Raw genomic sequence first — 16055 nt, 5'->3', positions numbered from 1 at the left:
CTGGTCCCCTGGGTACTCATGACACCCAGATGTTATTAGACCACATCCGCTGAAACCATTGAAACTACATCTGGGGAAGAGCGTTTCCTTGAATTTACAGATAGGATATTTATGTACAGTGTGTGAAACATGAGCTTTGACAAGCAGCTTTTTCTTATGTTTTACACTACAACACAGTATTTTTCCAAAGTGAGACAGAGAATCAAAAGAAAGTAAAGATGACAGGTTTATTTAAATGTCAGCAAAATAAAACAAGCTTCTGCAGCATGACTTAAGAACCTCAGTGGGAGTTTACGAGAGGTGATATAATGTGGTTATTTTGGCGTGCAAGATTGGAAGGCGTGGGGCAACTTAAAGGAAATGGAGTTGTTACTGTCCAGATCTGACTCATGCACACTGTAAAGTAAAATGTGGACAGAGCAGAGGAACAGTGAGAGAGGAAGAGCTGACCTAAATTTTCTGTTTGGGTGGTGACAGTTCCTCCTCACCACATTCAGCTCCCTGTTATAAAACTTCTGGATGAAGGTGCAGCAGTCTTGACTCTCCTAAGAAAGAGTGATGGATGTGGAGTTTGAGGGAAGGATGGAGGGGAAGGAGGAGGGGAAGTAAAGGAGATGATCACAGGGGGAAAAGGCAAGAAGAGGAGTGAGGAGAGGGGGACATTATGGGGGAGTACAGGAGTAAGGCTGACTTTTGATGTTTGTGCATGTGTGTGTGTGTGTGTGTGTGTGTTCTATGAGTGTCTAAAGACAGAGAGGGAGGGAGAGTGTGTATGGGAGAGAGAGAGAGAGAGAGAGAGAGAGGTTTCTCCTCAGTAGTTCCTCCTCTCAGCCTGACACCAGCAGTCTGCTCTTCCTCCTCCGCTGTGGTGAAACTCCACCAGGTAAGAAAAGCGACCAGATTCTCTGACACATGTGACAACGACTTTATGACAATCTATCTCACGGCTCTGCATAATAATCCTCCACAGTTTACAATGAAAAAAATAGAGGGAGAGAAGAAGAAACACCCGGCGGCGCGTTTTCGTACTTGCAGAGACGTGCAGGATTTAAGAAGTTATTCACAAGTCGCCAACTCAGCAGCAGACTTTTTTTTTTTTTTTTTTTTTTTTTTTTTGGAAAAGTTACCCCTAACATCATCGTGCAGGTTCTCGCGCGCCGGCTCACTGACACGTTTCTTCACGTGTGCGCGCGCGCGTCTCTGCGTGTGCTCTGTGTTTAGAGCTGTGTGTTTATAGTTTATCCGGACTGCAGCTGCATGCCAAACTGATGCTCTGGCGTTGTAGACGTGGCTCCTTAAATGAGTTCATTATGAGTGTTGCGTGTGTGTTGCGGTTGGATCAGTATCCAGGAGTGTGTGTTCAGTTCATTAGCGGCATGTTGTCATCATGGCATTGGTGCAAATTGTGCAAGTAGCTCTGGGGGAGGGAAGTGGGGGTCCTGATGGAGGGATGGGTGGGAGGGGGTTAAATGAGGTGATGATGTAATAGATTAACCAACATTAACTCAGTTCCTGTGACTCTAAGGTGTGAGAGAATCTGCTGTAAGCTTATCCCAACAGTTAATTCATCATATGTTACACATGTACATTGTGTGATGTAAAGCACGGCAAACTGTGTCTAAGCATGCACAGTGGACAGATGTTTTTTTTTAATCAGTGTGTCAGCATGTTGCATTATAAATGGATAAAGGAGCCAAATATTTCATAACAACTTGTCATATCAGAAAATGTTATTATGCTAGAGATGGTTTTGCAAGTAACACTAGATGTATGACTACTCATTCCCTCCATATTTATGATGTGTTTCATTTCTAACTATAAATATTTGGAAAATCATTCCACAGCCCTGGATGTCTGTTTGAACAAAGCAACCATTTCTGCAATTTGATGTTCATAAACCTCAGTGTCTGATAGAAATATAAACCCACCTCAAAGCAAACATTATTCATAATGGTCTAAACAAAACTCAGAGTCTAGAGCCAGGAGCACAGCTAGGTGAGGCTGTACTGATGAACAGCAATAGTGCTAGCTAAATGCTAACGTCAGCATGCTAACACACTCACAAAGACAGTTCTGACTTGCTGATATTAAACAGTTGTAATGTTCATTGTGTTAGCATGCTAACTTTTGGACAATACATGTTTTGACCAGATGGTGGTGCTAGATCTGGATCACCAAAGTTAGTACAGTTTGTCCTGAAGGGGGCATGAAGGCTGAAAGCAATCCACCCAATGTTTGTTGAGATATTTCAGTCAGGTCCAAAGAGGGGAAATGACAGAATGACACTGCTGCTGGACACACACACACACACACACACACAGGTTCTAAAAGCACAACACACACTGGCCAGGCAGAAAGACAGAGGAAGTAGTCCAGGTACACTCGCCAGGATATATTCTTTTCTAAAGAGTTTCCTTTAAGACCTGTATGCTGCATTCAGGTGGTGTAGTATTTACCATAAAGATCAACCACCCTACTGTGAAGTCTGTGGTAACTATGGTAATGTGTTTGAAGCCTCCAAAATCACATTTTTAGTGTCACTGCAGTGAAGCCATAGTTTAGAGTTCCCTGAGAAAAACAATTCAAATAATCACTTATATTTTCCAGACTAGTTTGGTCTTTCTTCCAACGTGAGCACTGCCAGGCTGCACCAACCACCCTGCGATTATGGTTTTTCCTTTATGACAAAATGCAGCCTTGGTTAGCTATTCTCTTGTTGCAGTCATTAGGAATTATTCAGGGTATGAGGATCAAGTAAATGACAAAAATATAAATGAAAGTGATAAATCTGAGCTAATTTTTCTATCATGTTGTGGAAGTGAGTACAAATGTATCCTCCGACATCTGCCTGGCTGTGACCGTGAAGCAGTTTCAGATGATAACTGTTATGATAATATTTTATTGTCAGTAGTCGGATAGAAATATTAAGGCAGAGCTCCAGTCATTTCATTTTCTCAGAGTCATGCCCCATCCATCATCTCATATCCTGTTAAAGGACCAGTGTGTAGGATTTAAACATCATGTTTTCCTCAGCTTAGAATGAGCCCCCTCATATTTACATAGGGAGCAGGTCCATGGAGCCAAACATACTGCACTGCCATGTTTGTACAGTAGCCCAGAATGGACAAAACATACACTACATATATACTGAAGAGAAAGCCTTTCATTTGTACATTACCTGCAGGCCACCATAGGTTCTCTTACGTGTTTGGAAAGGCAGGGGTATACAGTTTGTAACCTCACCTCTAGATGCCACTAAATCCTATACACTTGGTTTTCAATGTTCATCCATCACTGTAAATACCTCTGGCAGTCTCCCTGTTGTCTCTCTCATCTTTCTCTCTCCTGTTTATTGTTTTTTCTGAGCTCAGCTCTCATCTGCTTTTTGTTTTTGTTTTCTCTTCCTTGTATTGATTTTCAGAGGACTGCTGTTAGCACGTCTGGAACTCAGAGGTTTGAAAATGGGGTGGATGATAACAAGTAGAGGGAGACATGAAAAGTTGCTAAATAAAATTGAGCAGACGTAGCTAAGTGAGAACAGCACATGCCAAATTTTAGTTTTGTCTTGGACAACCTCTAAAATGTGGACATTAAATTCAGAGCACAAGGAAAGAGAAATTGGTGCATTTGACTGTGTGTGTTGCACAGATGAAGGGTTCCAAGGGTAACAGGTTCAGCGGCTCATGTCGTCCTTGGAAATGTGTGTGACTGTGGGTTAGGGTTCAGTCAGAGGGTATCAAATCAAATGTTTTCAAACCCAATTCATTCCAGGTGTCCAGGTGTGTGTGTGTATGTATGGAAGGCCATGAAACTCATGCCTTCCTTTTTTCCCCCCAAGTCTATAGTTTTTTTTACTGCGCTTATATCTCAGTCCAAAACCTCTGGATCCCATATGAACACTCTAAGGTCACAACTGCCATCTCTGGCTGTGATGTTCAGTTTTTTTGGTTTCCTTGAAAGTTAAAGAGAAAATCTTCCCTTAGATGAAGTACATCGTGAGGTGTTATTAGTCTGAAGTTCAGTGTATGCCAAGAGTTACTTAATGCCAATCCATTGTGATTTACTCATGATATATTAGCTCTCTTTTAACCTGACTTATCCAATTAGTGATTTCCTAGAAACTTTTCAACAGCTGCCAGAGATTAAATGTGAAGTACTTGTGCTTATTAAGGATGGATATGCTAACAGATTAATAACTAGTTTGTGAACACTGGAATATGTCCATGATTTTGGCTGTATCCCTAACTCAAACCACAGCTTGTCTTGGCTGCATTCTGGTACACTGACACAGCTGTTGCTGGAGTAGCATCGTTGCTACTTTGACAACAGATTTCCCCCCGTATGACAAGGTACAAAATGATGGGTACAAAATAGTGAGTCTAGAAAAGTTTGAGACCTCGCAGTAACGTCTGAAGATTACAGTCAGTGTTTTCAGATAACCCTCAAAATCAACTGTTTGTCGTGGAAATATCTTGACACACCAGTTATCCACAGGAATGTCAAAAACACACCAAAGTACAAACTCTACCCAAAAATGTTGGTTTTGGTTTTATGGTTTTCCAGTGTATAGTTGAAGTTTAGCTTGTTGGAAGTTCCAGTGGAGAAGAGAGTAAACAATAACCTCATTAGAAGAAATTCTGTATCATGATGGCTTCAGAGTCTTCTTTTGCTTTGGCTTGGTATGGATGTACAATTTAACAAACATTCAACTCTACTGATAACCTTTCCACTCTCCTTCCTTTCTGTCTTTCCTCTCTTAGGTTGTGGCAACCATGACGGTGGTGTGTTTGAGGCTGCTTTTGCTCCTCCCCCTGGTTTGCTGTGTCCCCTCCCCCTCTAGACCTCCTTCTAGACTCTGCAGACGTTGCTGCGACCACCAAGAGCTGCCAGCAGCTACAGCCCAATACCAGATGCCAGAGATCCGCACTGTTGTCAACATGACCATCCTCAAAGGTATTAATCAGCTTATGAATCAGCATGACTGGCCAACCATTATCAGTTTCTAGTGTGTCTGTCAGGTTAAGTGCATTTAGCAAAAACTACAATGTTTGCAGGCAGGTTGTATCATCCGAAAACACTCCATCCTTGAATATCTATCTTCCTGCCTCAAGCTACACTTCCTCAATCAAATCACTGCTTTTTCCAGATGGCTGTGTGTCTGGCAAGACTTCTATTTAATCAGAAGAGTAATCATGTACGTTATAATGGAATAGCGCTACTAAAGTGTAACCATGCAGTGATGATTAACTGGAACTGAGACAAAAATTTAAAGGGTCTTCGAAAAGGAAATTAGACACCCTGCTGATAGAAACAACCTGGAACCACTTTAAAAATCAGCCTCTGGTCAACATTTTGTGAAAGAACCAGATTGCCAAGAAACAGCGACTTTAATGGTTTTTGACAGTGTATGTCATAGGAAATGTATATCAACACATGAAATTGAAGTAGAACCACATTTGATATGTTTGTGGTCTGTCAAAGAAGCACATCAACACATCTTTATCAGCACAATAAGATTAGATACACTACATGTATCCGAGCTTGTCTCTGAATTTTACTTGACTTGTTTCTAAAGGTGTCAATGGGTCCAAAACTTTGAACTTGATCTGGAATAGACCTGTTGAAAACATACCTGGCACCTAACACACATACAAAGCTTTTTTTCTGTGATATACCACATGATTTAAATTGATTGTGAGTTCACATAGATGCACTCAAGTTTAAGGCCTATTGGCACGCTGGCCCAAGGCTTCCCTCAGTTGAGGGGGAGCCAACCACATTAAACTAAATAAAATTAGGACCTGGCTCAACTTCAGACCTGAGTCAGGTCTACTAGTAACTATGTAGACCCATGAAGACCTCTGAGACACAACTGACTCAAATCCATATGGTCACAGTGAGCCCTGTCACAGTCAAATCTGTAACAGCTTGTATGAGTTATTGTTATTGGTCAGGGAGTGAGGAGGGCCAACTGTGAAGGAGATGTGTGCCTGCGTGATTAATTGTGTGTTTGCATAGCTTCATTTGTATTTGCACATTTGTGTTTAAACCTGGGGGAAATGAGAAAGAAATAGAGGAATGTGACAAGAGAAAGATTAGAAATACATGGATTTTCAAATGTCCAAGAGCTACACAATCACAGCTGGAGAGGGATTTGTAAGAGCATGTGTATTTAATATCAGAGACGTAGCGGCCAACTCAAGTGGAGCAGTCCAAGCGATGTGTCATCACTCTGTTGTTTTATCTGCTGGTCCTTTGATAACTGGACATGCCAAGTCTGTTCTGACCCACAATCAACCCCCAAACCAGTCCAACTGCTGAACTGCAGAAAAGAAAAATCCCTCTTTTTTTCCTCTCTTGACTCTCATAAAGACACACGCATGCTAACGCAATGCATGCACACACATAGTTTTGACACTCATGAACTTTTCCATCATAAGAACTTAAGTCCAATTTGAATTTCTTGGACAGAGTTGGTGCCCCAGAAACTCTGTGACTGGAGTGCTACTTTCCACTGGGCCACAGACTCACTGGACTATGCAGTGTAAAGTATAGTGTGTTTGTGTTGTGTTGTTGAAAAAGCTGTTATTTTACATTCAGGTCCCATTTTTCCATTGGTGGGAAGCTGGTGAGGGATCATGTTTTTGTTGCAAACAAACAGAAACAAAATGCTCTTGGAACTCTTGCAGTTATTGATTTTAAGTTCAAGTTCAAGTCCTGGATTTATGTCAGGCTTTAATGGAAAATGGGTTTCATTTTGGAAAAACAGGATTTAAAAGATCAATTTTTGAGAGACCCGCAACTCCTGAGGTCGTGTTTTGTTTCACAGTGTTGCTCTTCTGTACAAATGAGGCAATGAAACGGTTTGCAGTGTCACTGAATTGCAGCTGTGCAATGAGGGAGGTCTCAGCCGGCGCTTTCACCTGGCACTGAACCTGCTTATGTGGAAGAAAACACATACATACAAAGACACACAACCATGCACAAAGACACACACTCTATGTATATTGCACTCATGCAATATACACACAAACACACACTCCTTTTCTTGTTACTGTGTTTCAACAATTCATTGGAACACAATAGCACCTACTTTGAGTGTGTATGCTTTGTGTGTTTGCTTGTTTTGTATGTGGGTGCATTAGCGTGTGCCTCCGAGTTTGCTCCCACAAAGCCACAGTGATCAAATTTAAACAGCGTAACCCACAATCAGTCAGTCAGCCAGCCAATCTCAATATGAGAGAGCATCAAGCCAAATTTCTCAAAAGAAACCAGAGCCCTCAGTCACGGACAAAGGAAATCCTGCGCCCAAACATTTTTTCACACTCCATCTACAATCACAGGATTAAATTGTATTTTACAAATCTTACAAACTGCATAATATCAGAATTTGTTTGAGATTTTGCCTGTACAGCCTGTAAGCCTAAAATGACAAGATGTATTAATCAGTAGGAAGCTTCAGATCTCATATTATAGAGATTCATAAGTCAATTGTAAAACGGTAATGTTTTTTTTCGTGATTTCTGATCACATTGTAATTATAGATCTTGCATCTTACAGTTTGTTCCCTCAATAATATTCAATGACAAACAATTTTGCACATGTAAGAACATATTAGCTTTGCTTTTCTGTCAGAAGATGAGGCAAGTTGAGAACCAGAAAAGTAACTCTTCTTTCAAATATAATGATGACATTTATTGACAGTGTGTGAGTGTCTAAAAGTGGAAACTAGAGTTTTATTTTTGTTGACACTGAGCAAGAGAAAGAGGGGACACGCAGAGTTACAAGAGGCCCTGCAGTTCTTATTTGATTTCAGGATGAAGGATCAGTCCCATATATGGTCACTGTCTGCAGAGGCGGCTGCTAAGCTGCTGTTTGTGGAAACTACTGTAACTCCCCTCAGGGTTTTTTGCGTGGACTTAACTGGACAGATCATTGTGGATGTGTGGAGAGGATGGGCTGTGTTTAGCTCTGGTCTTCAGGAAGTGTTGGTCATGGTGAGTGAGGGCAGTGCTGTGGGCTTCTTCCTGTGTGGTTTATCCAGCCCAGAGGTGCTCAGCTCCTGACCTGTCTGTCGAAGCAGCATCTTAGAGTCAGCATAGCAAGATTTATAAGTGTCTTTATGTCACTGCAGCTTCAAAGCCTCTTGCACCGGCACATGTTTAGATACCAGCATTTTTGAAACTTGAAAACCATGTCATTTTTAATTTACCAACATGTTTTGAAAATGTTTCTTTTGCACAGCCAGTAACGACACATGTCATCTCTCAGCTGCATGTGGAAATCATTAAACTGTCACTAACTTTTCATCCAACAATTTCAATAAACTGTACTGTTTCTCAGTTTATTTGCTTCTGTTTGTTATTGAGGGAGTGTTTTCTTAGCGCTCATTTTTTGTTGTTTTTTTGCTTTTGTTTCTTTTTTCTTCTTTTTTTTTTAACAGCTGCTTCATAGTGATATGAGGATGAAGTATAAAAAAGGCTCGAGGTGTCACTTGATTTCATAGCAAAGAGGTTTTTGTGTACTGGGAACAATAGCAACACTCAAAATGTCCACGTAACCAGAGACATTTCAGTCAGCAGTGGTGACAGGAGGATATACATAAGCTCATTAATCATTTTCAGAGCTTGTTGTCAGGTCGCATATAAAGTTAAAATCCAGAGACAAGCAGTGTGGTAGCAAAACGAGATCCAACAAAGAAGCAAAATATGCTGCAAATAACAGCAGAGCAAATAAGCTTCATAAAAACATTTTCAGCACACGTGAAGATGAGTACATGCATGAAATGGTTTGGACAGTTAGGGAAAGGTGACAAATTAAAAGGAAACATCTGAAGACACACAGACTGCAGGATGTTTCCTTATTACAGGGCATGAGAGGTCACCGTTTGATTAGAGTGGAAATGATGTGAGGCACCAAATGGGGGAATATCCTCAGTAGAATTTCAGAGACTTGTAGAATCTGTATCAAGGATCACAAACTGTTCCAGCAGCAGGTGGACCAGCACTTTACTAACCACTAACACTAACACTAAATATTGGTTTTCCTTTTACTTGTCACATGTGATCAGATGGCACACAGATTTAAACCCAGCATCTGTTGTACAAATGTCCGCTGTTCTGTGAGAACCCTGTAAATCCCAGACAACTTTTTATGATCTAAGAAAAGGTCAAATCAAATCAGATTTAGAGATTTGTGGTTTTTACTGGACAGCGATATTTCCAGTCTTTCTAGAACTCGGATATTTTCTATTTAAATAAATGGAACTAGCTGTAATGCCTTTTAGAGTTTGTACTCCTCTCCCTGCAGGCCGAATGACATTATAGCAATTTTATTGCATCCAACTAGTCTTCAGTAGAGGTCAATAAAGGACAGAGTTTAATTTAATCTAATCAAGTTTAAATTGTGCCTTTTAAAGCTTCTTGCCTCTGAGCACAGTTTACATGTTTCCATCCTTACACATTTCTTGTGTTACAGTCCAAGAAGAAGAAGTCGATTAAGATAAGCATGGTTTTAACAAAATTCCCTCAGATTTATAAGCAGGATTTCAAATGTCAGATGTGAGAGTTTCGCTGTAATTCCTTGCCATTTCTGGATCTGTAGCTTGTTCTGAACACAAGACAAACACAAAAAAGCTTAGTGGCATTTTGTGCATGATTGTGTGTTCTGCAATAAGAGCTCAGATCAAGTCTTGGATTTGTTTTCTCTGTAAGAGCTGCACTTTGCTAAATGGCAAGATAACCTCTCTACCTCTGAATCTGGGATAATGTTCATGTTCTCTGGAACAGTGTAGTCTGCAGCCTTGACTGTTTTTCTTATCTCAGTGAGCAACATCTACAGTTTACCAATAAAAACATAAAGAGCTAAAATGTTTCAGTTTTCCCACATACGTGCGTTGTTTAAATGAAAGACATTCAGATTAAGATCCTGGTGTTTCTGTCTGCACTGCTCATGTGTTTCTTCTTGTCTCCCTAGGTGATAAAGGAGACAAAGGTGACAAAGGTACACCTGGAAAACCAGGTCTGGAGGGCCCTCCTGGCTTCCGAGGACCTGTGGGCCCTAAAGGCAGCAAAGGCCAGGCAGGTGCCCCCGGAGACGCCTGCAAGATCCCCTACTCTTCCTTCTCGGTGGGACGTCGAAAGTCCCTGCACAGCTTGGACTACTATCAGGCACTGGTGTTCGACACAGTGTTCGTTAACCTCCACGAGCACTTCAACATGTTCAAGGGAAAGTTCTACTGCTACGTGCCGGGGATCTACTTCTTCAACGTCAACATCCACACCTGGAACTTCAAGGAGACCTATCTTCACCTGATGCACAACGACAGGGAGCAGGTGATCCTGTACGCTCAGCCCAGTGAAAGGTCCATCATGCAGAGTCAGAGCGTTATGTTGGATCTGGCTCTGAATGACGAGGTGTGGGTCCGACTCTACAAGAGGGAGAGGGAGAACGCCATTTACAGCGACGACGTGGATGTTTACATCACCTTCAATGGATACCTGGTGGCACCTAGCATCCAGTGAAAATATGACAGCTGGATTAATGAGAGGATTGGCAGAATCTCTGGGTCAGATTTAGTTGTTAGTTTTTTTGGCCATGGATACTGCTTTGTGCCATGAAAGAAGAACTAAATAGACGATAATACAAGTTTGGTGCTTTCTAAAATATTCCTTTCAGCCTGGAGAGGAACATACTGTACTTTCTTAAATGCGGACTGCCCAAAATATATTAGCATTAAAAGGAATAATAAAAAGGAGAAAGGTGGAGCAGCATACAATTAGGAAAGAATGTTGAATGACTTCCTTTGCACTAGAAATACACTTTCGTACAAAGCCAAACATTTTTTCCTACTTTTGTGCTGCACTGGTTTTCCTCTTTTCAGGGACTTTGTAAAAAGTTGTATTACTTGTCAGGAATCAGGAATCTGTGCAATCATTCATATATTTGTGCTATGATGATTCTTAACACAGGCACAGTATCTGACAGATTAAATGTGTTTGGACAGACTGCTGTCATGCTTTAAGAATGTTTCCTCTGTGCCTTCAGAACAGCACTTTAAAGGGTCAGTTCACCTACTTAAAAAAAACAAAAAACACATCATCCCACATGGTAGAGGTCTTCATGACCCGGTCCAAATTATACTCAGCCTATTAGATGGGATGTTGCTGCTCTTTTTGGTTACTTGTTAATTGGTAGCACATCATGCTGCTGCCTTCCTCTGTGGAACCATTTTGACTGTGCTCGTGGCTCTTCATGTGTCAGTTAAAGTGGACTGCCAAGCTCAAAATTGTCAGTTAACAGTAACAGTTACTTCCCTATCATCTTGGCATGGCACACCTCAACATCTGCTGTCTCCCAAGTGTGTCGAAGTGGATAAATACAGTCAGATTCTGCAACAATTCAGACCCTTGGATCTCTTCCTACAGAAGTCCTGTGAAACTAAAGGACTTTACTTAGACAGGGATGTCTTTTGTGGTGCTCTAAGCTTTAAAAATCACAAGAAGCTCTGCTTCTTTCCAGACAGTGATGTGGCTAATCATGCAAATTTGAAGACATCACTGTTATAACTTTACAGTGAGACTATTTTCCACTGATGAAATTGTCCCATTGAAAACTGTCCAGAATGTAACGTCTTAAAAATCCCTCTTAATAAACCAAAATCTAGTGGAAATAATATTTGTTATTTCTTGAACTGACCCTTTAAACGTGAACACATCCCAACATATCAAAAATGATTTTTTTAAAAAACTATGGTGCTTTCTTATCAAATGCAGGAGTGCAATAGGATTTTTAAAGATTAAATATCATGTATTACAGAGACTTCAAACTGCAGAGCAGTTTATGTAAATAGCTGTATAATATCTGTCTTTATAGCTCATATCTGTGCTAACACGCTGTTGGGGCTGGACTGTGTATGTTTGTATTTTTGTGTATTTCCTCCTTCACTATCCAAGTATCTCTTTGTTCTGTATCACTCAACAGCAAAGAGACACTTGATTATAAAGAAATTAAAAGTTTTCATAATTTCACATGAAATCAGGAGCCTGTATACTCTCTTTTTTCCTCTCTTTTTTTAACCACAAAGCACATGCACATTGTCACATTTCTGCAGGGAAATTCCTCACCCTTCTAATTCTTTACAAATGACACCATCCAGCTCAGGACTTGGCTCACAATTAAACCACTCAATCCTATATGAGGGAAATGGTATTTGGAATTTAACCCCAAAAATTGGGCCAACGCTCTAAAATAAACAAACAAACTAGCTAACAAAAACCCATCTCAAACTTTCAGAGACAGCGGACGGGTCTCTGCAGCACGCCAGCTCCATCTGTTTGGCCATATCTTCCCCATTAGCTGTAATGCTGTCCTCAGGGAGGCCTTGCTAGAGGAAAGGCAGACTGCAGCATTGTAAATACTTTAAGCCCTGAGTGGAGATCTGAAAAGCTCCATTGGGAAACAAAGCAGGACAACTGAACAGTTTCCTGGATCATCAGCCCAGACTAGTGGAGGCTGTTCCAACATGCACAGTGGACAAGCTGTTAAATGAGCTCCGGTTGATTTAGTTCACTTCAGCATTTAATTTGTCCAGTTTAAGTTTGTCTAACTTAGTTTTGTAATTGCAATAGAATATTTACACACTGATTTAAAATAGAAGTGAAGTGAGGGAACATGAAACAAAAAGTAAATTTTAGTAGTGGAGTTCAAAATGACAAAAGATCCAGATAGGAAGAAGAATTAATTAGAACTGAACCTGACAATAATTACTTACTGGAAGTGCATGCCCAAACCCTTTAAATATATTTGTGCTCACTTTGTTGCCCATTAAAAATAACGGCACACAGCACTTCAGCTAATACTCTCAGTCAGTTGCAGCAATCAGCCCAATTAACTCAATTTTTACAGGACTGTTGAAAACAACCGGCCAGTTGAGGCTGTTTCACTTAATCCTATTAAACAAACAAATGGTGTAAATTCACTTCTAATTATCCCTGCTGAGTGTAAAACAGTGGCTAACAAAGTGCATGGTAGGATATAGTCATGGTCATGGTTTCTATGAAGCATTTCTGTGCTTGAAAATTGATAGGAAGCTTTATATGTACTCTCAGTTACTTTTACAAGGGAACTATGAACTATGAGAGCTGAAAGTTGCATCATCTATCCAATTTTAACTAGTGTGAGTCAGTTTCTCATATATAACCACAAGCTGTCAAATGCAGGGCCTGTGTTATTGGCTTTTCTGTTTTTGTTTTTACCAGCTTGAGCAGTTTTATTCATGACTCTTTGTCATAAGCTGCATATGTGCACTATTCAACCAGTGAATTATCTTTCCTTTTGGGGTTACTGCAATCAGTTTATTATTGATTGCTTTGATTGCACCACACTGCCTAATCATCAGAGCATTTGTTGTGCTGATAAAAAAGAAATAAATGGCAGCTCCACTGTGGAGTAGCTAAAATGAATATGTTCCATTTTTTACATTTTAATCAGAGAAAAGACAATGGGATTTATCCGAGACACAAGTATGAAAAGAAACAGATTATCGACTCTGTTATATAACTTTCTGGAGAATTTTTAGGAGTGTGCAGGACAGATTAAGCAGTGGTGTATTAAGATAAAGGGCAATGCAGGGAAATGTTCCAAACAGAAAGAAACACCATATGACTTTTATGTGACACAGAGATGCTATAATTTACGTCTTGCACCTAGACATTTACAGCAAAAAAAGAAATAAAGATATAACTTTGGCTGCTGTGCCGTTGTAACTGGCATCCCCTGCACTGACTGTGCTGGAAAGATCTTTTTTTTGACTGGCAAGTCACATGCAAAGACTTGAGACTTGACTTGGACTTCTGGATGAGGATATGTCAAAAGAAAAACAAAGTGAGAGACAGTTTGTGTAGTAGTAATAATTGCTCTCAAATGAATCTGGGAATACCTTGGGGTCCTCACGCCCCAAGGGTGCAGAAACACATATGTGGTCTCTTCTTCCCACATTAACCTGTGAGTGTTTGATGATGGAGCTTTGTGTTTTGACAGGTTTCAGGCATTGCCTGCATCTGTGCAGCAGCCTTATCTTAGCTCCTATAGCTAACAACGCTAAATGGATATCATTAACAGATTTAAAAAAAAAAAAAAAAAAAATTACCATTCTTCCAATAAAGAAACAAACAAACAATCTGAAAAGAACTGCTTATTCCAGACATGTAATACATTTCTTCTCCATTTTGCACTTGCATTTGTAATACACTGGATCCATTTATCGACTTCTGCCTGTGTCTTCTTGGACACTGGAAAAGGGCTAAGAGGCTGGAGGCTGGGGAATTTCCCATAGACTAAAGCTGGGTAACAAAAGCCACCTGTAAACCAAAGTAAAGCAAGTTGAAAACAGACCAGAAGATGTTGAATATAGTTAAGGAGCATAATCCCTGATCTTCTCTAATGATCCAAAACTAACAGTCTAATACCATTTCTCTGTAAAAATAATGGATGAGGTCACAAGATTTACTATGCAGCAGATACAGATCGGTATCAGCACTTAAAATATCAATGCTATGTAAGCACTGTGAGGCCTTCTGCATTCCTGCTTCTCTGTAGTTCAGCAGTTATGCTAACTGATCAAGCAGAAGGGAAATTGGAGGGTGGAGCTGGCGTGGTAGGGGAAAGGTTGTGATAAATGTTATGAGACTACGTAGACAGGTTAAAGACTGTTTTATTTAGGTTGGGGAGTTTGAAGGCTGAGCCTCGAGGCTAACAGCTGTTTTCGGGGCATGACTGCACTGAAGCCTGCTCTCTCGTAGATTAGAAACAGGAAGCAGGGCAGCGCTCTCCTAATTACAACCACATGACCTCTGACCACACTCATCTGTCAGAGGTAGACAGGGCTGAGGGGTAGATGGAGAGAAAAAAAAGAGGGGTAGGGAGAAGGAAAACAGGTAGGAGAAAATGAGGGGAGGTTTATGGAGAGAAAAAAAAAAATGATGAAAATGGAAGTTGAATAAAAATATGTATGACCGAGTTCCTGACAGTTCCTTGAAATCACAAAATTACAACTCTTTAAAAAAGAAAGCCCAAAGATATAAATCTCCGAAATCTACAGTTTCCAGATCTACAATCTGGCACTGCTGCATAAACAGAGCAGACGGGAAGGCATGTTGAGAGAGAGCCAACTAACCTTTCATATGCCCTCCAAAGTAAGCAACATCATTTCTGAGGCTGGAGAGTTATACCCCTTTTAGATGGTGTGTACGTAGCCAGTGAGCTACAGTGTGTGTGTTTTAGCTAATGGAGACCCACTGAGGTCATTTATGTTGGCAGCATTCTGCAGCAATTCTCTCTTTCTTCCTTTGCTTTACAGTGACAGATGCTTTCTAGGTGTGTTGGATGGAAGTGGAAGATTTGTCATACAAAAAGCAGATTGCAAGAAAGGCAACACAGCATGGAGGGGAAAGTTACATGGTGTTGCAGTTTTTAAAGATATCCTGTAATTTATGGCAAATGAAGCATGCAGTAGTTCAGGCAGATCACTCAACCTTTGCATGTGTTGTCTGATGGCACCAGCTGTTTGCAGTATACTTCACAATGATAGGCTCATTCACAGCTGTGTAGCAGTAACATCCAATCATATTCTTTCAGGTACACAGCAAGGACAATATAACTGGACACTTGATGCCGATGCCGTTTGCTGCCGCAGCTAAACTGACACATCTGTGCTTCTCAGTGTGAAGCAGAGTAAATATGGCAGATCAAGCATCCTCTGCTGCCTGTGGTGATCATCTGCCAATCAGCCCTCAGGTCAGAACTCAGTTTTCCTGTCTTTGCTGTCGGACTGCACCCGCTGTCAGGAGCCTTGTACTCACCACTTTGCTGTGGTCTGCTGCTGGGCTGCTTGTGCTTTCATTCAGGGCTAGTGACATTACATGTTTTGGCTCAGTACAGGTTCTGTTTCCTTGGCAATGTCAGTAAGCCACCTAAGGCTGCATTGTTGTTGGCTATTTTTCTGTTTAGCCTCACTGCTGTGCTGTTCACATCCCATCTGTGCTGAGCATTAACTA

The 16055-nt window shown here is 40.7% G+C and overlaps 1 protein-coding gene across 1 annotated transcript; it reads left to right on the top strand.

Annotated features, from left to right (window-relative positions):
* The first annotated feature begins 616 nt into the window (after positions 1–616).
* c1qtnf6b (C1q and TNF related 6b) lies at positions 617–12036 on the top strand. Its single transcript, XM_018685372.2, has 3 exons — positions 617–883; positions 4761–4953; positions 9976–12036. Exons 1-3 carry the CDS (start codon positions 773–775, stop codon positions 10521–10523), a joined length of 852 nt encoding a protein of 283 aa, XP_018540888.1. The 5' UTR covers positions 617–772; the 3' UTR covers positions 10524–12036.
* Positions 12037–16055: the final 4019 nt, after the last annotated feature.

This window comes from Lates calcarifer, linkage group LG5, assembly GCF_001640805.2.
Source record: "Lates calcarifer isolate ASB-BC8 linkage group LG5, TLL_Latcal_v3, whole genome shotgun sequence".
Taxonomy (NCBI): Eukaryota; Metazoa; Chordata; class Actinopteri; family Centropomidae; genus Lates; species Lates calcarifer.
Note: the sequence above shows the minus strand (reverse complement) of the source record. Positions and strands in the feature narration are given on the sequence as shown.